Source organism: Mirounga angustirostris, unplaced genomic scaffold (assembly GCF_029215605.1).
Source record: "Mirounga angustirostris isolate CCGP_5_RB_7025 unplaced genomic scaffold, mMirAng1.0.hap1 SCAF_16, whole genome shotgun sequence".
NCBI lineage: Eukaryota > Metazoa > Chordata > Mammalia > Carnivora > Phocidae > Mirounga > Mirounga angustirostris.
In genome coordinates this window covers 12,921,392-12,944,718 of record NW_026991724.1, presented here as the reverse complement: position 1 = coordinate 12,944,718, position 23,327 = coordinate 12,921,392, and the positions used below count along the sequence as shown (strand labels likewise).

General features: G+C 42.0%; 1 protein-coding gene and 1 pseudogene across 2 annotated transcripts in view; both read right to left on the bottom strand.

Moving 5' to 3' along the window:
• The window catches only part of LOC123855284 (dnaJ homolog subfamily C member 7-like), a 54,141-nt pseudogene extending 52,311 nt beyond the window's left edge, over positions 1-1,830 (bottom strand).
• A 362-nt stretch (positions 1,831-2,192) lies between these two features.
• SF3B3 (splicing factor 3b subunit 3) overlaps positions 2,193-23,327 on the bottom strand; it is a 43,730-nt gene continuing 22,595 nt past the window's right edge. For both annotated transcript variants that reach the window (XM_045890761.3, XM_045890760.3), the window contains exons 11-26: positions 21,964-22,036; positions 16,632-16,783; positions 16,179-16,334; positions 15,248-15,403; positions 14,567-14,710; positions 11,626-11,748; positions 10,782-10,936; positions 9,270-9,444; positions 8,314-8,519; positions 8,061-8,217; positions 6,916-7,041; positions 6,285-6,497; positions 5,303-5,401; positions 4,177-4,320; positions 3,222-3,326; positions 2,193-2,813 (exon numbers count right to left, since the gene is read on the bottom strand). In XM_045890761.3, coding sequence (XP_045746717.1) covers positions 2,673-2,813; positions 3,222-3,326; positions 4,177-4,320; positions 5,303-5,401; positions 6,285-6,497; positions 6,916-7,041; positions 8,061-8,217; positions 8,314-8,519; positions 9,270-9,444; positions 10,782-10,936; positions 11,626-11,748; positions 14,567-14,710; positions 15,248-15,403; positions 16,179-16,334; positions 16,632-16,783; positions 21,964-22,036 — 2,325 coding nt within the window. In that variant the 3' untranslated portion in view covers positions 2,193-2,672. The remainder of the gene's footprint in view (positions 2,814-3,221; positions 3,327-4,176; positions 4,321-5,302; positions 5,402-6,284; positions 6,498-6,915; positions 7,042-8,060; positions 8,218-8,313; positions 8,520-9,269; positions 9,445-10,781; positions 10,937-11,625; positions 11,749-14,566; positions 14,711-15,247; positions 15,404-16,178; positions 16,335-16,631; positions 16,784-21,963; positions 22,037-23,327) is intronic.

Here is a 23,327-nt window from a genome sequence, read left to right as displayed (position 1 = left end):
GTCATGATCTCAGGGTCCTGGGATCGAGCCCCACATCAGGCTCCCTGCTCAGCGGGAAGCCTGCTTCTCCCTCTCCCGCTCCCCCTGCTTGTGTTCCTTCTCTCGCTGTACCTCTCTGTCAAATAAATAAATAAAATCTTTAAAAAAAAAAAAAAAAAATGGCTTTCCCAAATTCACTCAGCTGTTACCTGGCCAAACCAGATTGCCTGACTATAGCTCTTTCTACTATAAACACATTTTGATTGTTTCACACGTCAAAGCTTTTTCTCCCTACTAGGCTATTAAGTTCAACTGAGCAGGCCCGGTGAATTTCTTACTGTGCTTATTATTAGTACAATGCTCAGAATATTATTAGCTCATGATTTGCTGTCATCTACCAGTTAACCTTTTGCAATATGCACCCACATTTCTGTGACAATCCACGGAGTTTGTTATCATTTTTCCTGGGCTTTGGGTTAGAGGAATGGGAAAGGAATATCATAATATGAAACCTTTGCCTGGCCTACCTGTAGCTCTCCAGTGGGGCAATACTCAGATGACCACACATTCCCAGCTGTGGTAAAAGATCTAAAATTAAGATTCAATATTATATGCTATAAAATCAAAAAGGCTTCAAATGGCCTAATTACAAGTTTCCCTCCCAACTCTGCCCTTATGGATAAGGTTCCCTACCCTAAACCTAAACCCTCCTTATCAAAGGACTATACCATTCCTGCTCATTTCTAGGCAGCAGGTTTCAGTTCATGTCAGCCTATGGATTTATTCGAACAAGCCAATCACAATCACACCTTCCCACAGGAAGCAGGAGGCAGCCCACCTTCTTGATATTCTAAAGGCTGCCTCCCTCCCAAAGCCCCCAGTTTACTTGGTTAAGTGCAACCCCCATGTGGCCTTGCATGGCATGCAGTGTTCTTTTCCCCTTGGCTATGATTTTGTAACTAATAAACTGCTGTCTGTGCCACCCCCCAAAAAAATCCTAATTCTACAGAGAGATCAAGTTTTCCTTTCTTACACAAACCCCCTATGACTACAGGAAGATGTACTTCAGGAGAAAACTGGGCACAAGGGGCCACTACTCAAGCATCTATGCAAAGTTTCCCAGACTACTACATGTCAACATCAGACAACCTGACAGACTAAATGGAATGGGTTTAGGTAGGGGCCACAGAAAAAATGAGCCCTACAATTAGGCCATGAAAATATAATTCAAAAGTGTCATCTGCTATGTGATCAGTGAGATAACTGAGAAAGTGTTATCTAGAGATTCAATTCCTAGCAAAACCTGGATCTCTGCTGGCTGCTCTAAAACCTAGTCATGATTAGAGATAACGCAGCGTGAGGAACCCTCTCTACATTGGACTGTGGGCTGCTCAGGGCAAAGGTTGTGTCTAATCACCTCCATTCCTGATTCTAACCCAGTGCTGGCCACAGAGAATCTGCTCATGGAAGTGGCTGAGCCTATGCACATGAAAGAATGTTTTACTCTGTGAAAGACTGAGAACAGCAGTGAGCTCAGGTCTCTCCAAATTCAGTGAAACTGGGGAACTGCCTGGAAGATTAAGGCTGCCTTTTCAGGTGTGGACACTTGCAGCTGAGAGGCTACCTGTGCTGCCTCCTCATACTCCAAAGGCCCTCCAGAGCTTGCCTAAGATGTCCACTGCAGACAGGACTCCCCCTCTCCCCCGCCCCCCAACGGTTACCCATGAGCCTTTAAATAAGGACCACATATACTCTGTTCCCAAGGGCAGGTTAGTATCTGGGTTCTTCTGTACTTACTGATCCTTCCTACGAGTCATATGGCAAACGATCATTTCAGGAGCTGTAGAAGTAAAGGGAGCATCTGTTAAGAGACCACCCAACTGGAATGCATGCCAAATCCTTCACTCTAAGACCTCAAAGTAGAAAGAAGCTAAAACAGGGGAGAAGAAATCAGCCACCATTCCTCGATATCCAATGGGAAAAAGCGTGACTGACCACATGGTTATTATTGAGCCCAAGCTTCATCTGCATAGCAAAAAGAACTAGAGGAAGCCAAAAAACCACCCCAGAGCTGGGAGTGTGAGGCCACAAGGTGCCAGAAATACAAACAGGTAGCTGGAAGGAAGGAAGGATACTCCATTCTTCCTGCTCTAACTCAGGCTCAAATTTCCCACCTAAATTCCCACCCCCAGAAAAGACACATGGACACAAGCCACCGTTAAAACTAGATTTGTATTTCTGGTTAGATTCCAGAGTGGCAGAACTCAGGAGTTATACTATATTCAACCTGGTCCCCACCTCAGCTTGCCTCCCTCCCTCCCACACAGGTAACATTGTACAAAACTATATTTACAGGAAAACCAGTTAAAAACTAAGGGTGTATACAAAAGTAGACAAGAGAGCCAGAAATATCAATGCAGGGAAAGCTTTGGGGAAGAGGGAACATCTTATTACACACCAGAACCTGGGATCAATGTATTATGTACTAGTCAGAAAGAAGCATAGCAAATTTCAGTGCCAATTTTAGGGGGAACCAGTCAGTCCAGGGAAAGAGTGGATAGGAAAGACCTACTAGCTTTAATATTACAAAGTCTTAATTATCCAGCCACCCTTCTGCCATATGGGTTCAGAGTCATGTGGTGGGGGAAACATAACAGAGTCTCTGACACAGGTCCCACAGGAAAAGAAAGGGCTCAGAAGGCATAGCGGGTCCGGATGTCCTCAAGCTTCTTGGACACCTCAGGTGGGGTTCGGTCCAGTTCTTCAGAGACGTTCTTCTGTTTGTTGGGCTCCATGGAGTTGAACTGCTCACAGAGATCTCCATCTATCACATTCTAAGACACAGAAAAGTGAGGAAGAAATAGGTCAAATGCTTAAAGAAAGTGCCACATGGTAAAGCAGCTGCAAGAAAGGCTTTTATTCTCTCAGATATCTGAACCATTTACAGAGCCAGGAACACTACTCTAAGTTCATCCTTAGTGTCCCGTTTTCAGAGTAGCAAAACTGGGTGAAGCCTCTTCTCTGGCTGTGGTCTGCTCCGGGGGAAGAGGTCCCTGAATATCACCAGCCATTCCTCTCCCCCCCCCCCCCCCCCGCCCCATTACTGCCTCCATCAATCCACTCCTTTGATTCTCCTTCATTCAGGACTGTTCTGATTTTTAAGGGAGGGAGGGCCACAGAAAAGACAAGTTACATGGGGCGAGGATCCCCCCTTTCAACCCAGATTTCCAACAAAGACAAACCTTAACAGGGAAGTAATAGGAACGAAAGCTGAGGTGGTCTCGCCCACAGAGAGGGGGATGCTCAGACCGTAGGTGCATTTCTACATGTTGGAAGAAGTCATGGTCCTGGTAGAAGAACAAAAAAATCTGTCACTAAAAGAAAAAAGGGATTTCAACTACTAGTCTACGGTTTCCAGAAGCACAATGAACAGACAAACCATTGATTTTTTTTTACCATCCAAAAAGATGTTAACTATCCAACTGCTCCTCTGACAACCACAGGTTTTCCTGCTACAAGATACCTAAAACCTGAAAGAAACCCCACCTGTATTTGCAAAACACAAGAGAACACCACATGTAAAGACTGATTTGTGAAGTCAGATTCCTGATCCCAGCTTCCTTTGCTGGAATAACATAACCCAATTCAGCCAATCCTAGAGTTGACTTGAGGAGGCAGGAAGTACACAGTCTACATCACTGTAATGATCATCATTCCTAGTCCGTGGGGTGTGATTCTGGGGCTTTGGCCTCTAACTAATCCTATACCCACACCAGAACTGAACCAGACCCAGGGTGCCTGGGCGGCTAGGTTGCTTAAGTGTCAGACTCTTGACTTCGGCTCAGGTAATGACCTCAGGGTCCTCGGATCAAGCCCCATGTTGGGCCCCGTGCTCAGTAGAGTGTCTGCTTGAGGATTCTCTTTCCCTCTCCCTCTGCCCCTTCCCCTGCTCTCTCTCTAAAATAAATAAATAAATCTTTAAAAAAGAACTAAACCAAACCCTGGTACAGTATAAAAACAAATGGCTTGGGTGGGGGGAACAGGATTCCTATCTTCCCAGGTACTTCTGTCACCTTATAAAATTTCCAGAACATCCCTAGCTACATGTGGGGACAAAAGATTTGCCCTCTTAGGCTGATTTAGCACCAAGAAACAACCCTGTGAAGGCAAAGGCCAGAAGAGTATGGGAGATTTCACCTCATGGGATGTGAATGGGACAAGGATTCCAATTCCTCCTGACAAGGTGGTATAGACCAGTGATTCTGAGCCTCCAGGGATCAGTGTGGTCTTCTGTAATGACAGCACTGTCTCGCCCACATGGTAGTTCATGATCACCTCTGCCTGTAAGTTGAAAACAGACTAGTAACTATGTGTGCCCTCCGGACCTGTTCTAGATTCCCAAGAGCAAGCAGTACCTCCAAAGGGCAGATTTCACCTTCTTTTAAATACAAACAATACTAACATTTAAAAATACTTCAGAATGTTCTTAACATTTACTTGAGATTAATGTCCTCACAATGCTGAAGTTAGATCATTTCTGGTAAGTCCCACACTGGGCTCCTTGCTCCGCAGGGAGCCTGCTTCTCCCTCTGCCTGCCGCTCCCCCTGCTTGTGAGCTCTCTCTGACAAATGAATAAATAAAATCTTAAAAAAAAAAAAAAAAAAGAAAGAAAGAAAAAAGGCAGCAATCATAGACTTGCTCTCTAAAACATATCTATTTTAAAAGTCCAGAGTTTCTCTACTACAGAAGCATATGCCTACAGGAGAAAAGTAAAGAGCCCAGAACAACCCCTCAGAAAAGAGCTGGTTAGTACCAGGAATGACCCTGTGCAACAATTTTTTCCAAGGAACACACTATGCTCTAGTCACTGCTAAAATGTCTTGGAAAAATTCCATTTTGTAGTGATAAAAATGGAATGGTGACTTGGTCATTGTACATCAAGCCCAGCATCTACCCATCAGAGGCTATGAAAGGATTTCCATGTGCAGGAGAGTACTCAGCATAATCATGTGCACTGCAGGTAGCTGACTAAAAAAATGTTCCCTTGGGGTGCCTGGGTGGCTCAGTCGTTGAGCGCCTGCCTTCGGCTCAGGTCATGATCCTGGGGTCCTGGGATCGAGCCCCACATCAGGCTCCCTGCTCAGCGGGAACCCTTCTTCTCCCTCTCCCACTCCCCCTGCTTGTGTTCCCTCTCTGTCTCTCTCTCTGTCAAATAAATAAATAAAATCTTTACAAAAAAAAAAAAGTTCCCTCAATGTGGGTCATGGGGAATGTACCCTGAAGGCTGGCACCTCTCCTTCGGGGTCCCTTCTGCAATCTTACCTTCTGAGAGGCCCCGTTGAGCAAGCCCCGGTCCCACAGGGCTTTGTTTCCTGTGGGATCCTCATCCACTTCATCATTGGTATTAGGTGGGAGCCTCACCTACAAGGAAGTGACATAAGTCACAGGGCTGGGTCATGCACCAACTCACCTGCATCACCAAGCAACATGTTTGCCCCTGATCCTTGACAAAAGCAAGCCTGGACACGACCTTCGGCAGAGGCGTGAGCCTGTCTCCTACAACCTGGTGTCTAAGTGACAACCTCAAGAGATTCAACCCATGAGCAAGGACAAAACAAAGGCTATAGAACATAAACAAAAGAAGTCAAACTGGGCTTAGAAAGAGAAGCCAAAATTCTTGCAAAAGTAAAAATAAATATTACTCATTAGCTCAAGTGAAACCTATCATCACTATTAAATCATATTCCATAAGGAGGGAGATGGACCAGACTAAAAGACTGATAAGAATGGGGTGCCTGGCTGGCTCAGTAGAGTACGCAACTCTTGATCTCAGGGTTGTGAGTTTGAGCCCCATGTTGGGTGTAGAGAATATTAAAAAATAGTAATAATAAAATCTTTAAAAAATAAAAATAAAGACTGATAAGAGGGCACCTGGGTGGCTCAGTTGGTTAAACGTCTGACTTCAGCTCAGGTCATAATCTTAGGGTCCTGGATCAAGTCCCACATCGGGCTCCCAGCTCATGGGGGAGTATGCTTCTCCCTCTCCTTCTGCCCCTCCCCCCACCCCCGGCCTGCTCATGCTCTCTCTCTCAAAAATAAGTAAAATCTTTAAAAAAAAAAAAAAAAAAGAGGGCTTAAAGAACACAAAGTTTCCTTTTTAGAACTGGCCTTACTAGGATTGAATTTTATACCTATTTTCAATTTCCATATTAGAGATCATAGTCCTGGGTCCTTGACTTTACCACCGAAAATAGCCAGCTTTCCTACATACACATCAGTGTAACCCATGTAAACATCAACTCACCACACAAATGTTGCCAAACTTGTCTGCCCCAGCCACAGTATCATAGTCCAGGAGGCTAGCTGTAGTGACCCATCGTGGGTAAGTATCATCGGCGAAAATGATAAGCTGGTTCTCATTACGCTTGTATCGAACCCAGATGAAACTTTCTTGGACATCAGACACAATTACCCTGTGTCCAATAGTCTGGATCCCAGAGATGTAATTGGCAATATGCTGGGGAAAAACAAGGACATCAATGGGTATAGCCTTGAAATTCAGAACCCAGAGAAAGTCCAGCTTCCCCTGACTGTAATGTATATATAGGAACTACAGAATGGCAGTCAATAAATTCCTAAAAGATGGAAAAAGAGCTAACTGGTTTTAATACAGTGGATATGTATGCTCAATTCTCACAGTTAAATACTCTGTAGTAGCAAACAGGACAGAATCTGGTTCTTAGTTTGAAGAAGTCAAGAAACCCACCTAACTTCTGTCCTTCTCAAGTCTCAAAGGCCTAATTAATTCTAAGCCTGGAACTGAGGAACTACAAGGTCCTAAAAAGTCATAGAATTTTAAGTTACTGTCTATCATACCGCCAATGTTTCCTCCTTCCTCACTAGCTAGTTCTGAGGCCCTGTACCAGCATATTTACCTTGTTCTCACACTTTCGGAGTAACTTCTTCTTCCCCAGATCATAAACTCGCAGAAGCTTCCCCACACCAATCAACACCCTCCCCTGGAATGGGGCAATGGCAGCAGGGACCTCTTCCACTGGAGTCTGTGAGAAGAAAAACAGCCAATGCAGCTATGAGAACACCAGCCAAATGCTAGCCCCACCCTCCTGACCCAAAATGTTTTTACAAGACAGACAATGAGTAATCACCTTTGGCTCATCAGAGAAATAAACCACACATACAACAGTCTCTATGAACAGGTCGCACACACTGCACGTCACTTAGCAAACAGATCAGTGCCACATGTGAAAGGAAGCCCTGACGCCCAATGAATGTGGTTTCAGAGCCTGTGATAATTCAACTGTTGCCATGAACAGTGAAGCCTCAATGTTGGAGAAGTGACTGCTGCTTGTGGAGGGATGGGAAAGGAGTGCTAGTGACAAGTGACATCTTAGTTGTAAGGGAGATACAAGGAGTTTAGCACAAAGAAATGAGTAATTCCTTCCTAGAGGACACTCCCCTGTGGAAGGCTGAAGGAGCTACATGCGTGTGCTGTCCGTGTGGAACAAGAACAGGACTTTTATCCCCCTTAATTTAAAAATTGTGATAAAATACATATAAAGCTTACCATTTTAAGCATTTTTTTTTTCATTTTAAGCATTTTTAAGTATACAATTCAGTGGCATCAAACATTTTCAGTGTTGTGCAACCATCACCACCACCCATCCCGAGAACTTTTCCATTTTTCCAAAGGGAAAGTGTATCCATTAAATGCTAATTCTCCAGAGAATATTAATTCTTTAGAACTATTGGATTTTTAAAAAATAAAAAAATAAAAAAGAACTGTTGGATTTTGGTTACAAATTGGCTACCAGGGGCCAATTCTGCATACACCTACGTCACCACTGTGGCTGGTTAGCACGCAGGCCTCCTGTGGGACTCCCAGGCAGTAGAGCTTCACTGCAGCATGAAAGCCCCAGGATTTTCTGTGTGCCACCAACAGATGGAACATAATCAATCTGGCTCCCAAAATGGTCACTAGAAGACCTGACCCACAACTTAAGCAGAAGTGAGAGAGTCCAGTAGGACCTAAGATCCAGGAGAACCAATGGCTGGTTCCTACCTTGTGCAAAAACTCCAGTTTTTCCCCATTGTTCACGAGCTTGTAGGTATAGACAAAGCCCCCTGCTACAGACCTGGGGTTGAGGATCAGGTCTTTGGCCACGCCCACCAACACATACCAATCATCACCAGTGTTGGAGAACCTGCACACGGCCACACTGCAAACAGGGAAAGAAAGAGGAATCAGGCAGTAGTTACAGCACAGAGAATTCCCATTCCAGCCCTCAAAACCCTGGATGTCCTGAGCTCCTTACCTAAATGCGGCCTCATTCTGTTCTAGCTGGACAAGATCCAGCGTGTTCCCTTGAATAGGATTCATCACGCGGATCACAGAGGCCCATTGCCCATTGCCAGCCTTAGGAGCTCCGAAAATGGACTCAGGGAGGTTTTCATTGAGGAATGCTGCTGCCATCTCTGCAGCGAGCTCCCGCTCATCCTCCCCTGCTGCTTCTACCATTTCCTAAATAAAAAAACAAAATCACACAAAAAAACGGAAGAGATGATATATTCAGAGGTGGGTGGTGGGTGAGAAGCGACAAGTAGCGCAACACCTCCAGGGGGACTTCATTATCATATAAGTAGCAAAGTCTGCGGGCCAAAACCAGAGTTCCCGAAATGAAGATTAAAGGGAGTAGTGTACAGACAAGGGGAAGAGGGAAACCACTAAAGGGGAAACCAGGTACTCCGTTCTTTAATGCCAAAAAATCTAACATCGGACTGTGGCAAATACATGGCACATAGCCTGAGATACATAAAACGAAAACACCACTTTCCTACCTACCCCCTCTGATTTCCCTTACTACGACTCCTTGTCTCATCTCTTCCAGGCCAGATACAGTTTTACATGGTGGGAGCTATTTGTTTTTTTGCTGGGAAATGATTTCTGGAAAGAGTTGAAAGCTGTCTCCTTTGGGCCTGAACCCAGGAAACACATACACAGACTGTTTAGGAAGCTCAAGGATTGAAGAACTCTGTTCCAGAAGGAAAGCTGAGTACTGAATAAACCCAGGTCAGTGTATTAGTCCCGCGTCACAAAAAAACCTCTAAAACCAAGGATTCAGGCAAAGGGCTCTGCTTAAAGGACCTGACAAGAACCTGGGTCTTTTTTAAAGCAACAAAGAATATAATCAGCAATTACACGAGTTTAAACTTTTCAAGAAAATTTCACATGAATGCCTTTTAACTAAACCCTGAAGGTCAGTCTCATTACCTCTGCCATTTGCTGCTTCCTCTGAGCTTTTGTTGCCTCAGTGTAGGCATTGTGGTCAGTCTCAATGATGATAAGGTTGTTACTCTCAGGGTGAATGACAAATTTCCTGGGTGTGTACTGCAGTGGAAATGCTACTTGATTGAAGACAGCACCTAGCTTCTCCAACGCTAAAATCCTATGGGGGGAAAGGCAGGGAATTAATACATCACTCACTCAGGATCTAGAAACTCTTATCAAAATGGTCCATAGTTCTGACAGTAAGGACTCTAAATGCTGTTGTTTCCAAGAGTTCTGCTGTTAACTACTTCACACAGTGGCTTTCCCTGAAAGATTGTGTTCTGGGGAGGAAATGCTCTACTGCTACAAAAGTGAAAAAATCTGTGGGTGTGTCCACATTTATATGAATTCGGAAGAGAGGGAGCACCCATAAATAATGAGAATGTCCATGAATGAGGCAAGGTCTGGCAGAGATGTGTGTGGGAAGCATGCCAGGGTACAGAGAAAAAAAAAAACATGAGGCGAGAGCAATTCTGCTGGAACAGAAGGTACATGAAGGTGTGAAGGTTAGAGAGAGAGAGAACAATGACTTAAAAGATCCTGAAAGATGCTGCACAGAAATCTGGGAGTTCACTTGGTAAGTCATCCATTTAACAAGAGACTATATAGTTCCTTTTTTTTTTTTTTTTAAAGATTTTATCTATTTATTTGACAGAGAGACACAGCGAGAGAGGGAACACAAGCAGGGGGAGTGGGAGAGGGAGAAGCAGGCTTCCCGCAGAGCAGAGAGCCCGATGTGGGGCTCGACCCCAGGACGCTGGGATCATGACCTGAGCCGAAGGCAGACGCTTAACGACTGAGCCACCCAGGCGCCCCTATATAGTTCCTCTTGATAAGGTTCCTCTTATGAATAGCCAAGAGTTACGACCAGGACATGTACACAGGTGGCATTAAAAGATGAAAAAAGAAAAAATGAAACCCCAAACTTGAGAAAGTTAAACTGAATAGCTTATTTTTCAAACTGACTAGCCATCTTGCAATATAACAGTGCTCACTCCAACATAATCAGCATAAATAACAGTCTGTCAATTTGCAAAAGGCCTAAATAATTTATACTGAGGTTAAAATTGGAAGACCTAACACTGTAAATGACAGGACCAGATGAGAAAAAGTTACCAGTGATCCAATGCCTGCCTGCTCTAAAACTAATCTAACAGTACTGCCTTGGAAAACAAGACGCTTTAATCTCAAGGAAACTAAACTGTACTGCTGAGTATATTAAAACTTGGCCCTGAAAATCTAAACAGAAGCTAAAACTCCAAACACCGAAACTTGGCTACCAGGTACTTAAAATCCTGAGCCAAATGAATGTTTCAGTTGCAACACTCTAGTGCCGTGGTGAAGAGTCGGCTCTCTGCCATCACTTCGTTAACTTCTTCCAACACTCTGGCAAAACCACAATCCCAGTCGTTGGCAGAAAGGATTCCCACTGAGCTTGAACCGTGGGACTCTCACCTCAGGGTATTGGTGGAGATGGCCACAATGCCCTCAGGACACTGTTCAGAGGCGAAGCCAGATGCGAACTCCAGGGTCTCATAAGACAAGGGAGTGAGATGGAAACGAGACTGGTAGGAATAGCTCAACCAGGATCGGCTTGACATGGCCAACACCTGAGGAAAGAAAAACATTCCAATAGGTTTAGGAAAAAGACAAACATAGAATGTTAACCACAGACCTTATCTGCAAATTTCCGTGTGCACAATATCCCAAGGAATTTTAGAAACCTAAAAGACTACCTTAAGAAAAGAGAACCAGGAACGCCTGGGTGGCTCAGTTTATGACCTAATCACTCAATCTCTCTAAGCCTCAATTTCCATATGTGTAAAATGGGAATACTATAACAAGCCCGGACGGTTTCAAGAATTAAATGCAGTAACAAGTAAAGAACTAGCACAGCACCCAGCAACAGTAACATTCTTAGCTACAAAGGACACAATGTTTCCCAACCTCTTTCACATTACCCAGTAAACCCTGGTATTGATATAAGGTTGCTCATGGTAGTGGTACCCTAGATAGAAGGTTTCTAGCTACCTCTCAGTCTGCTCCATTTGCCCAGCCTAGAGCTGAACAGATTGATATCCTATTCCACCCATAACCAAAACATAGCTCAGTGCCATGGAAAGCTCTGGATTAAGGGACCCCAGACTTCCCATAGGAAAGAAGCTAATTAAGAGAGAGCTAATATCAAACTAACTATATAGGGGTGAATTAATGAAAGCAAAGCTTATGCCAAAGGAACTTTTCTCAGCTGATGCCACTAATGTCCAAACATGCTGCCTGCCCCCCTTTCATTACTTACTGCCTCCTGGCCTTGCATCCGGACACGAAAGAGTTTCACAGGACGGGACCCCAGGTACCTAGTGCGGGTGTCAGACAGATCCCCAGTGACAGGGTCCAGGACAGTTCTTAGCAGCACACCATTCTAATAAAAAGGAAAAGAGTGGGTGAAGCCTACTCCTAATGGTAGCTCCCTTGGCTACTTCACAGAATATGTAAGTTCAGAACAGGTGGAAGGAAATGACTTGGGGGTTTAAAGAATATCCTAATAATCAGCCAGCCACTCATTCACTCTCACTAAATCACTCACTCAACTCAAATAGTTACTGAGCATTTACTAAGTGAAAAGCTCTTATTTTTCACTACATATACGTTAAAATTCTTTCTACCATGCATGTTAAACTCTTCTTTATAATTTTAAATTTTAAGATACATGCATAGTGGGGCACCTGGGTGGCTCAGTTGTTAAGCGTCTGCCTTCGGCTCAGGTCACGATCCCAGGGTTCTGGGATCGATCCCCACATTGGGCTTCCTGCTCAGCGGGAAGCCTACTTCTCCCTCTCCCACTCCTCTGCTTGTGTTCCCTCTCTCCCTTTATCTCTGTCAAATAAATAAATAAAATCTTTAAAAAAAAAAAAGATGCATGCATAGTTAAGGGGTGCCTGGGTGGCTCAGTCAGCTGAACGTCCGTCCTACTTAGTTTTGGCTCAGGTCATGATCTCATGGGTCGTGGGATGAAGTCCCGCATCAAGCTCCATGCTCAGTGGGGAGCCTGCTACAAGATTCTTTCCCTCTGCCTCTCTCCCAACTCATGCATGCACTCTTTCTAAAATAAATAAATAAATATTTAAAAAAAAAAGATACATGCATAGTTAAAATAAACAAGGCCTGTTGTGGTCTCTAAATGCCATTTCTCCTAAAGAGATTAAGACTCTTAAGAGAAACAGCTACTTCAGGTCTAGGGCAAGAATATTCCAGGCATATACAGGGGCACTCTGTTGTATCAGAAGGAAGCACCCAAAGATAACAGGGTCATGTTAAAAGGACAAAGGAACTAACTTCAAAAGGGAACTCCTACTCATCTAAAATGAGGCAATTTAGCATCCAAAAATGAAAAGACCATAAGAGTTTGAAGCACAAATATATAAAAATTTTCACGTTCATAATGTTATAAAAAAATTACTTCATCAGTCTCCACTTGAGATTGCTGTGGCACCAACTCCTTACTGTGAAAATAGATGAACAAAGGGGAAAAAACAAAGTATTTATCCTTTCCCTGTATGAACTGTATTTTGGGGTAAGCAAATTTTGTCTTTAGAGAAAAGTTCCAGCTTATGAAATGAAGAGTGAAATAGAAAATCATCATTTCTCAATCCCTAATGACATAATCAATCTAGGCAATGGGCATTGATTGCTGCTACTAGGTAAAAGGTTGACAGGGAGCAGATAATTTAAAACAGATACAAACATTCTAACACCACTAAAAGTAGGATAACCAGACATTACATGTGCCTCCTGATGTGATGTAACAGAAAGTAAAGAGCCCACTTATAAAACATTGTCCCCCACAAAAACATTAAATCTGAATCTAATCAACCTCTTCATCTGTGCTATCCAATTCTATAATCATCAAACCACATGTGGCTAGCCAGAATCCTGATGTGCCACTAAGTATAAAATATAAAATATCAGATTTCAAAGACTTTTCAAAAAGAGAGAACATAAAGTATCTTAATTTTTATACGGATTACAAATTGAAATGACATTTAAAATATTCCGGGTTAAAGAAAACATTAAAATTAACTTCATCTGTTCCTTTTTTGGGCTACTGGTATATTTAAGTTACACATGTGGCTCGCAATAATTTTTAATGGACAACATGGTCTAGATCCACCCACTAGTTTACAGGAAATAAGAGAAGATAGACAAACATTAAACACACAAGGAAAAACTGCCAAATTCAGAAGGTGGAAATTCTTCAAGATAAATGATCTGGATTCTTTAAAAAAAAAGGTGGGGGATAGGAATTATTAAAAGAAACATAAAGGGATAGGTCATGCAGATGATGCAAACTGCAGATAGCTTTATGCAGATCCTAAGTAGAACCAAAGGTAAAAACATTTTTAGAAAAACAAAAACAAAACAAACCAAGAAAAGCCAGAACATGAACAAGATATCAGATAGTTGAAGAACTGTTGTGTTGGGCATGGTAATAAAATTGAGGCCTAAAAAGAAAACAACCCATCCATCTGTTAGAGCTACATTCTCAAGTATTTATAGATGAAATGATAAATCATGTTGGATTTGCCTTATCATACTTCAGAAGAAAAAAAAAAGGGGAATAGATACAACAAGAACAGTAGAATGTTGGTAACTATTAAAACTGGTGATGGGTACATGGAGGTTTGTTACATTAGTCTAACTCCTGTGCAGTTGGAGAAATTTGTAAATTAGGAAGTAAAACTAAAAAGCAAAAAATACCACAGGGCTAGATTACTTACCCAGGGGGTTGAACAAATAATCATTAAGGAAATGAAAAGTATATGGTCAAAAACTGCTGACACTGTGCTATCCTTAGGCTCCCGCTTTTCATGCGATGAAAAGCCCCCGCTGCTTTGACAATAGGGCACACCCAGGGTCCTTTATGACTAAAGGACCCCATTATAAACCAAGGGGTATTAGTTTCCAAAAGCTGCATACTGTGAGAACTGCAAAGGACTCTTGAGGAACCCCTCTAGTTTTGACCCAGAGCAGTGATCACAACACACCTCTATCAAAGACTCTTCAAAAACTTTGTCCTAGGCCTGACTTGTTCTAATAAGAGCTGAGAGAAATGGAACACACAGTAGCACCCTTCACTTTTCATAAAGTGGTAAACTGAAAAGGCACAGCAAATGCCCGTATTGAACAGGGACTGCACAAAAGCTAAAGGGTTGATACAATGTTAGCCTTGGATCTCTTACCTGTAACCCAATATTCAGGTACAAGAAGCCAATAGAGCCCCTCTCACCCAACTCATCTTGCTTCTCAGTCCCACCCATTTCCACAATACACAAGGACTCAGGCTGGGCTGGGAGAGCCTGCATGCTGAGAGGCTGCAAACAGTCCTAAGGAGGAAAGAGAAAAGAAAAAAACATAAGAAATGACCAATTTTGGAAAAATCTACCCAGGGAAATCTAATTCGAGGAGTGGAGAAATAACTTTCTTGTGGACAGGGGAATCCTATAGAGTAAGTTCTATATGGATTACTACTAGTTAGTTAAACCGAATCTTAGAATAAGCTCTGGAGAGAACTATGCTTTCCTTTCCACAGAAGTGGATAATGGTAGAAGTAAAAATAAGCAAAGGGCACCTAATCTTAAAAGCCATCCCAGAGCCAGTCCAAGTCCTTTTCTGCAAACAGTCTTGGGTTGCTTTTTAACTATAAAAGTGAGTCAAGGCTTAAGGCAAGAAAGCATTTAGTAGTCTGGGATCAGGCTCTTTAAAGTACTGCAGAAAATTCCTGAGGTGTGCTGCTATGATAATCAGAAGCAGCAGGTGCTGACTGCAGGGGCTAGCCCAGCTGATCCCAGAGACGCCCATCAGGAGTGCCCAGCAGCTCAGGTTCCAGTGGGAAGATCCTTGAAGTCGAGGGTAACACTCACTGAGGGATCCAGAGAGATGATTCTGACAGTATTGTCCACCAGCCCCACAGCCAGGAAGCGAGACCGCTGCTCTCCAGGAGGCACGTTGGCCAGACTCATGCATACTACATCTGCCGACATCTCCTTCCGCTCTGTGTATTCATTCAGCTGTCCTGACTACAGAAGTGACACAGAGAAAGGTGACAAACCACTCCAACTTGCCCCTAAACCCTGGGCCTGGGAAAGGAAGAGGGACTGTTAAATTCCTTTTTGCTTCCTCTCACTCCTCTTACTATCATCAATGACCAAGAATTTCTCTACTTGAGGTCCCAAGACTGAACTCTACAGGCTAACAGCAAGGAAAATTACTGACAAGACAATCAAGAGACAACACAATATCTTTGTCTTAGACAAATACAACATGCCATAAATTTTCTAAAGCAAACCTAGCTCTCAGGAAATAGAAACATATAAAACTGTTTATCTGTTCATGAAAATACTCTGGGTAAAAGAGAGTTCAAATACGGAACTTAAAGACAAAGAAATCTCAACCAGAGGTACAGTTAGACTATCAGGTTGGCCACATCCAGAAACTAAGAGCATGATAATTAAGTATACCCAACATACTTCCATACAGAAAAGCAAAAGAAAATTTCTGAAATGGCTTCAGATTATAAAAATTAACCCTTATGGCCCATATTTGGTGGAAAAGTAGAGTGTGAAGGGCAAGAGAAGCAAGTATTTCACTGCTAAGATAGGATTTCATAACTCCAGTTAGAATTAAGACATGAACTTACCCTTCCCACCCCACCCCCACCAGGCCAGACTGGCTTACGTACACTTTCCCTCTTGAATTCTCCTTGTGAGTATCATCTAGATACTGGACTACAACTGTCATCTTTACCTCTGGACCCTTACACTAAGTCCCACAATGAATGATAAAATAACATACAGGATCCATCTCAAAATAGACCAGCTCTCCTCCTGTCAGGGCGATCACCACCTGTCGCTGGTTCACTGCACATTTCACAATTGTTTTCTTTCCAGGGGTCTTCCACTCATTGACTCTCTTGTCTGCTCGTATGTGTCGAATGCCATCAGGATACACCTAGAGTCAGTGACAAGAAGGAAACTGGACTTTAGCAATGTGACTCATTGCTTAGCATGACCCACACACCTAACAGATCGGTTACTCTTGTCAGAACTGGAGCCACTGCATTTCAGTCATCCATTGGGTCAATGACAAAAAGGGAGTTACTAGGCCCCGGACAAGTCAACTTAAAACAAGTTCATGTTTGCAACGTCCACTTCAAAAGAATTCAAAGCTCATTAACGTGAGCACAGCAGCCTACACCACAATGAAAGGACAAAGTAAGGTCAGAAATTAACTCTCTGGGAACCTCACCTGCACCAAGGCATCATCTCCTAACAACGAGCAGGACAAGGTTGGGGTGGTGCCCAGGAACCCAGAGTCAGTCACTTCTTCCACAGTCTCTCCGATGGACAACACAAGTGTGGCATTCACGAAAGACACAATGATGTAGGCATCAAACTCATCTGCAAAAGGGAAGATAAGAGGAGGTGGTTAGCTAAGAACTCATTAGTTACAAAGCTAACTGAGACATACTATGTTTTCTCTTCAGAAACCTTCCAAGGCACTTCTTCTATGTGTAGCCATCACACACACACACTCATGTGGCAAACGGACAGGATGATCCAAAAGATAATTGAAGGTCATAACAGCCTACAGATATACTTTGCTTCTTTAAATGCCTAAATACATTGAGAGTAGATATACCCACCCCAATACCTCCGAAGGCTAATTTTTCTAGAGACATCTGCCGGAAAAATGCAAGAAGACAAAGCAGGGTAACCAGGCAGGACGAAGTTCTGAATACTACAATATTTATATATACTGAAGCTAGAGCTTGTTTATTTGTGCCAGATGCAAATCACAATTCATTCTTAAAAATAATCCTTATAACCAGGAAAGGTCCCCAGCCTCTTCCAAAAGAAGCTTATGTGGAACACAAGACCTAATGAATAAAACAAATTATTTAAGCTTCAATGAGACTATCATTCTCAGGTTCATAACTGAGAATCCTAGGATGTCCCAATAAGAATGAGGTAAGAGCATTAACCAGGAAGTGGGGGGGGATGGGGGGACCGTTTATATTGTCAGTCCTTGACCTCTCTACTCTCATTATTTAAAAATGCAACTATTTAGGGGTCATAAGCAACCCTATTAGGATTTGCTTTTCATTTAACAAAACATAGTTATGGATAAACAAACACTAATGAGTTTCTCAAAGTCAGAGGATCTGAATACAGGAAATCCCAGAAGTTTCTCATACAGATCCCATTGTTAAAGGCCACCTATTTCCCATATATGCCATCCTACACATAAAACAGCTTCTGTGTGTCTCCCACATCCAGCACAACGTTGGGCATACAGCTTGATAAATGCTAAATAAAGAAAGATACATTTATTTTTCAGAAAGGATTGAGATTTCCCTATTTTACATTTGAATTTTCTGTATCAATTCCCCTTTCTGTCCCCCTTCCCCCATAAGAAATCAGGTGAACGAGGGACAGAACGACAAGTAGACAAGGTACTAAATTAAGGTGTTTTTTGCGGGGGGGGGGGGGGGGGGAGAAGGTACTAAATTAAAGTGGCTACCTCACTCGTAGCCGAAGTAGCTACAGGACCCTTCGTGCCTAAGCCCTTGTCAAAGTTTAGTACCATAGGGCTGATCCACCCCAATCACATCAAGAACACAGTTCAGATTCTGATTGCTCCAAAGATGATTCAGCTGAACCAAGATTACTCAATTAGTTCAGAAGAATCAGTGTTCTTCACAGAAAAAGAGGCCAACTAAAGATGTATCATTGGTGTAGCCTAGAGTAGTATTCTGCCCTATGAGCAGGACATGTTCAACTTGATGAACTGTAATAGAAATAAATATAATTTATGAAATTGCTTTACACATGAAATTACTCACCCAGTAAGGGTGAGTACTGTTTTCCAAACCTGTGCTTAATACATGCATATACTGAATGGGTGGCTGAAAGGCAAAGATCAAAGATCTTTCCCAACGGGTATAGTCCAATGGCTCTACCAGGAATCCAAAATAAGTGTTCAAGTTCCAAATCATAAGGAGTAACACTGGAGAAGCGGATAGCTAGTTTTAGATTATTTTTGTTACAACTGTTAAGATGTATCAAATGCTTTGGAGACACCTTATAAAATGGCTTCGTAAGACAGCACTGTTCACCATCATGTAAGGACATGGTTGTCCCTGAAATGGATGTCTTAATAGTTTACAACAAAACCAAAATGAATCTCCACACAACACCAAACTTGGAAGCTTTACTCCAGCTGTTTTTGAACTGGAAATTTATAGTGTCTAAAAATAACAGAAATTGCTTAATTTTAACTATATGAATATTGTCCTTTCCCACATTCTCATTACTGAAACCTAATATCCTAAAAACTGTGCCAGAGCAAATTAAAGCCAAACAACAAATGGCTGTTAAATGGTCAGGATTTCTGGTCTCTTCCTTCAGTCAAGGGGAAAGGGAGAAACTTCCAGCAAAGAGACCATGCAAATTTTAACTAACGTGCAAAAGAATGGGGAGACGAAGGAAGGTGGGCTGCCTGGGTCTTTATCTTCCCTTTGACCCAAGGCCCCGGACTGCTCAGATATAAAAATAAAAGAGATGCTCAGTGGACTTAATAGGGTCTTACATTCCCTGAGCAAGTCAACAAGCAGTAGAGCTGCTTTGTATCACAGATTTCCTCATAACATCTATTACTCTGTGAATACTAAGCACACTGTAACTTCTCCCGTCTCCGTTCTCCAGCCAGGAGGACCTATAGCAGGCTAGTTGCTCATGTCCTAGGGAAGCTATAGGTTAAAAGTTGGAATTCAGAACAAAATCAAGGTAAATGACCATAAATATCCACTTTGCCTTTTTCCAGAAGTTACAAGTTTCATATAAAAGAAGAGTAGTTCAGGGGCGCCCGGGAGGCTAAGTCAGTTAAGCCTCTGCTTCGGCTCAGGTCATGAACCCAGGGTCCTGGGATCGAGCCGGGAGCCTCCTTCTCCCTCTCCTTCCACTTGTGCTCTATCTCTGTCTCTCTTGCTCTCAAATAAATACAGTCTTAAAAAAAAAAAAAAAATCTTATATATATATATATAAAAAAAGAACATTAGTTCATACCTCAGTGAAGAATGTATTAGGGTATGAGAATGCATCTTTCTCACTTAAATAGGACTTCTATCTGAGCACTGCTGAAGCAGCCCACAGAGGAGGGAATACTTTATTCTTCTTTCCTCTGCCTTAGTATCTGAAGCTCAACAGCTCACTCTAACAGGTAAAGTGACTTAAGCTTCCAGTATCTCATTCTTACTTTATACTCGGACTACTTCGTGCCTGTCTTGCCTCAGCAGTCCTGATTATACTCCCAAAAAAGGCAGCTTTCTCCAGGACTTGAGTCAGTACAACTGGAACATACAAAACTCCAAAGGAAGAGTATGGAGTTAAGGGTTTTCCTAGCTGTAGGTTCTTTCAGCTTAGTGAAAGACAAATTAGTCATATTTTCCACTAAGGGAAAAAGTAAGGACGCTGATTCCTGCCTCAGACCACGTAATGTACAGGCAGATGGGCATGCATCTCTATAATGCACGACAGCCAACTGCAAAGTTACCCTCTGAGAGATGCCATCAGGGCAGTCTTATTACTTTGCGCAGATCCCTCTCCCTGGGTAAACTATAAGACCCCATGGTAGACCCTAGCAGTACGTACACACCTGTGGTGATCAGCACCTTCACCAGCCACCTGTGGAAGAGAAAAAAAGGCTTGGTATTGGTAGTGTGCATCACCACGTACCAGCCAAGGTTAGTAGTTGCCTGGAAGACTACAGCATGTGTGGACATGTGGGCTATTCACTCAACAGTAACTTGGAGTATCTGGAAAGAGAACGAACAGAGAGAACCTGACCTGTTTTTGCGGGTGATCACCCAAATTATAGTTTCTAAAGAGTAAAATTTATCAGGATTTAAGTCTTTTCCTAGATTTTGGTATTTAGAGAAGAAAAAATTTCAGCTACAAGTTCCATCATACAACATACTACTTATCACTGACTTATCAAGCACTGTCCACAGGATTCTGATTCTCCAACATAAGCCCATTCCCTGTCCTCTAACCTGCCCTGGCAACATGCTGTGCCTTTCATTACATCAGCACACACGCAGTGTTGTATACTTGTCTTCTTTTTTAGACTCCAAGTGCCCTGAGAGGAAGGGTCCTACCTTAATTACTCTGAGTACAAGGTAGACACTTGAGAGACTGAAGGATGAAGAATACAGCACTTATCCTAAAAAACCAGCAAGACCCACAGACTCCCACTACAGGGTTAGTCAAATGAACACTGGATTGGAAGTTCAGAGTCCGTGCTTTCAGTCTCTATTACCTCAACACACTATCTTGGAACAGTCAACCTGTGTGATTTTTCTGCCTTCATCATAAAAATGAGGGGTAACCTTCCTGTAAATCTAAACCTATGTTCAATTTAAGAAATAGAAAATGAAACAAAAACACAAGAAGGGGGAATATTAGGTTTTATCTCAAAGGCTCAAAAAATTCAAAGTGTAGGCAATGTTTACATCAAGAGCTGTAATATCAACCAGCCACGAAGCTAAAGATGAACATCAATACTGACCAGTTTCTTTATGAAGACATTACACAAAATGAGGAAATCCTTCAAAATCAATCATCTGAGAATTATCTTCTCAGCAAAAATGAACCTACTAATTTCCTGTTTGCTTTTTCTTTTTTCTTTCTACTCATCTCAGACTTGGCTCAAATGTCCACATGAAAACAAAATCCACCACAATGCATTCTACTAATAGAAAGAGGTTTCCCTCCTACACATTTCCCAGCTCCCATAAAATCAAACATTAGAACATCAAAATGTCAGGATATCAAAATATCAGGAAGATTTCCAGCTGTTTTCTTGAAAAAGCTTTGTATGCTGGCCAGGGTGATCTTACTCACCAGGCCGACATTCCTAAGGGAACAAGAGGAAGACGAAGTCTAGGAATAGAAATGACCTACACCCCCGAAGAATCCAAGGGAAAATGAGAAATAAGTTTCATTTCTCAAATTCAATTGACTCAAGACTTTCCTGCTGTTGTACTATTATGCATTTTCACTTAAATTTCATAATTTTAGGATGAAGTGACTACTTTTATCCAGGAGCATGGACTGTTTCCTCCATCCCTTCTTTTCCACCCACTCTAAAATTCTGATTCCATTCAATCTCAATCTAAACTTTCCTGAAACACAACTACACCCACTGAGCAGGACTAATTAAAAAGCTTAATCAAACCTCTTAATACCTAGAACAACACCTTCAACTTCACCGTAGTTTCAGCACAATAGAAGAAAACACTGAAGAAAAATGAGGAAGCGAAAACTTTCCCTCACACCACATCTCTTACACAGATGGAACCAGTATCCTAAAGATGAATATAGTCCCCTTACTCATGTGCACAAAAAAGTGAAGGCATCCTGATTCAGAGAGTCTGAGAAACATGGTGTCAGGCCAGAAAATGTTTCTAGTATATTGCTAAATAAAGCAATATAGAAATTTTATGAATGCAGACTCTTAAGCCTTCTATTGTCAATGTCACCCAGACCCGCATTTTGACTACTGGGAAAGGGCTGCTTACCTTCAATGTGCCGACGCACTGTCCAGACAGCATTAGGGTTACCGGGTAACTCAGAGACAGCCATTTCTGATACCTGATAGGAGAGGAGACAAACCACAGATCCAGTGAGCACAGAACTTAAATCCTTGCTTACAACTACACTAGATAAAAGGATTCCAAAAAGGCAGTGCTCACACTGCACGTTGGATTAAAAGAATGGAACCAGGGCACCTGGGTGGCTCCGTTGGTAGAGCATGTGACTCTTGATCTTGGGGTTGTAAGTTCAAGCCCCATGTTGGATTGTAGAGATTACTTAAAAGTAAAACAAAAAAAAATTTTTTATCTTTAAAAGAATGGAATCATTTTATTAAAAAAAAAGAACACTAAGAACCAAAAAGGCTTGGAAATATTGGCAATCCCCGTAACAAAGTTTAGCAAAAAGTGATGGAATATTTAGGATAGTTGTTGCAGCAAAAACCATACGATTTCTTTCAGTATGACATGCCTGCATCCTCCTCAAAAAGAAAGCACATAGAATGAAACAGGCCATCATCTAAGTTAGCATCCCATTTCTTCCCTAGCTCCCTTAAGGCCAAATCCCATCTCTCAAGGGCCAATTCAAATGCCACATCCTTTAGGAAAAATCTTCCCTTATCCTCTTGCAAAGCAGTCCACTCTCCCTCCTATAAGCTCTCACAGAAATCATCACCTCCTAGCACACTTACCTAAAAAGTGATTTCAGGAATTATTCTGTCCTTCCTACTAGATATTATGGTACCTAAGGTTAGAGTCAAGAATCCTCTGAGTATCCTATAGTTCTCAAATATGAGAGGAAATGAAATATTTGAGATGAACTAAATAATCTAGAAGGGAAAACTATGTGTACGTTACATATGAACTCACTATAAAATTCCTGTAATTTTTCTGTAAATATAAAACCATTCCAAAACAAAAATGTTACTTTCAAATGACCCAGAAATGATGTGCTTAAAATATTGTACCATGTAACCCCATTTTACAGAGAGTACTCACATATACCCATTAAAGGCATTACCTTTTTTTTTTTTTAACTTAACTAATAAAATAATAGTAATACCTGATCATGGAACAGGAAAATTGTGGAAAACTTCATCACCAATAAAATATCAGTTTTGGAGTGCCATACTCTATACCAAATATAACATGTGACAGTGACCCTGCTCAAATGAGACCATAATTTAGCTTAACAACAGGTTCAACAAAGAGATATAGAGGAACAAAGTAACGTTTAACAATTTCAAAATATTTTTCTGTATAACAGAGATCTTTTGTAGAACTGGAAAAAAGTGGGAAGAGGTGGAAGACTCAAAAACAATTCTTAATTGGATTTTTACACTGTACACAAA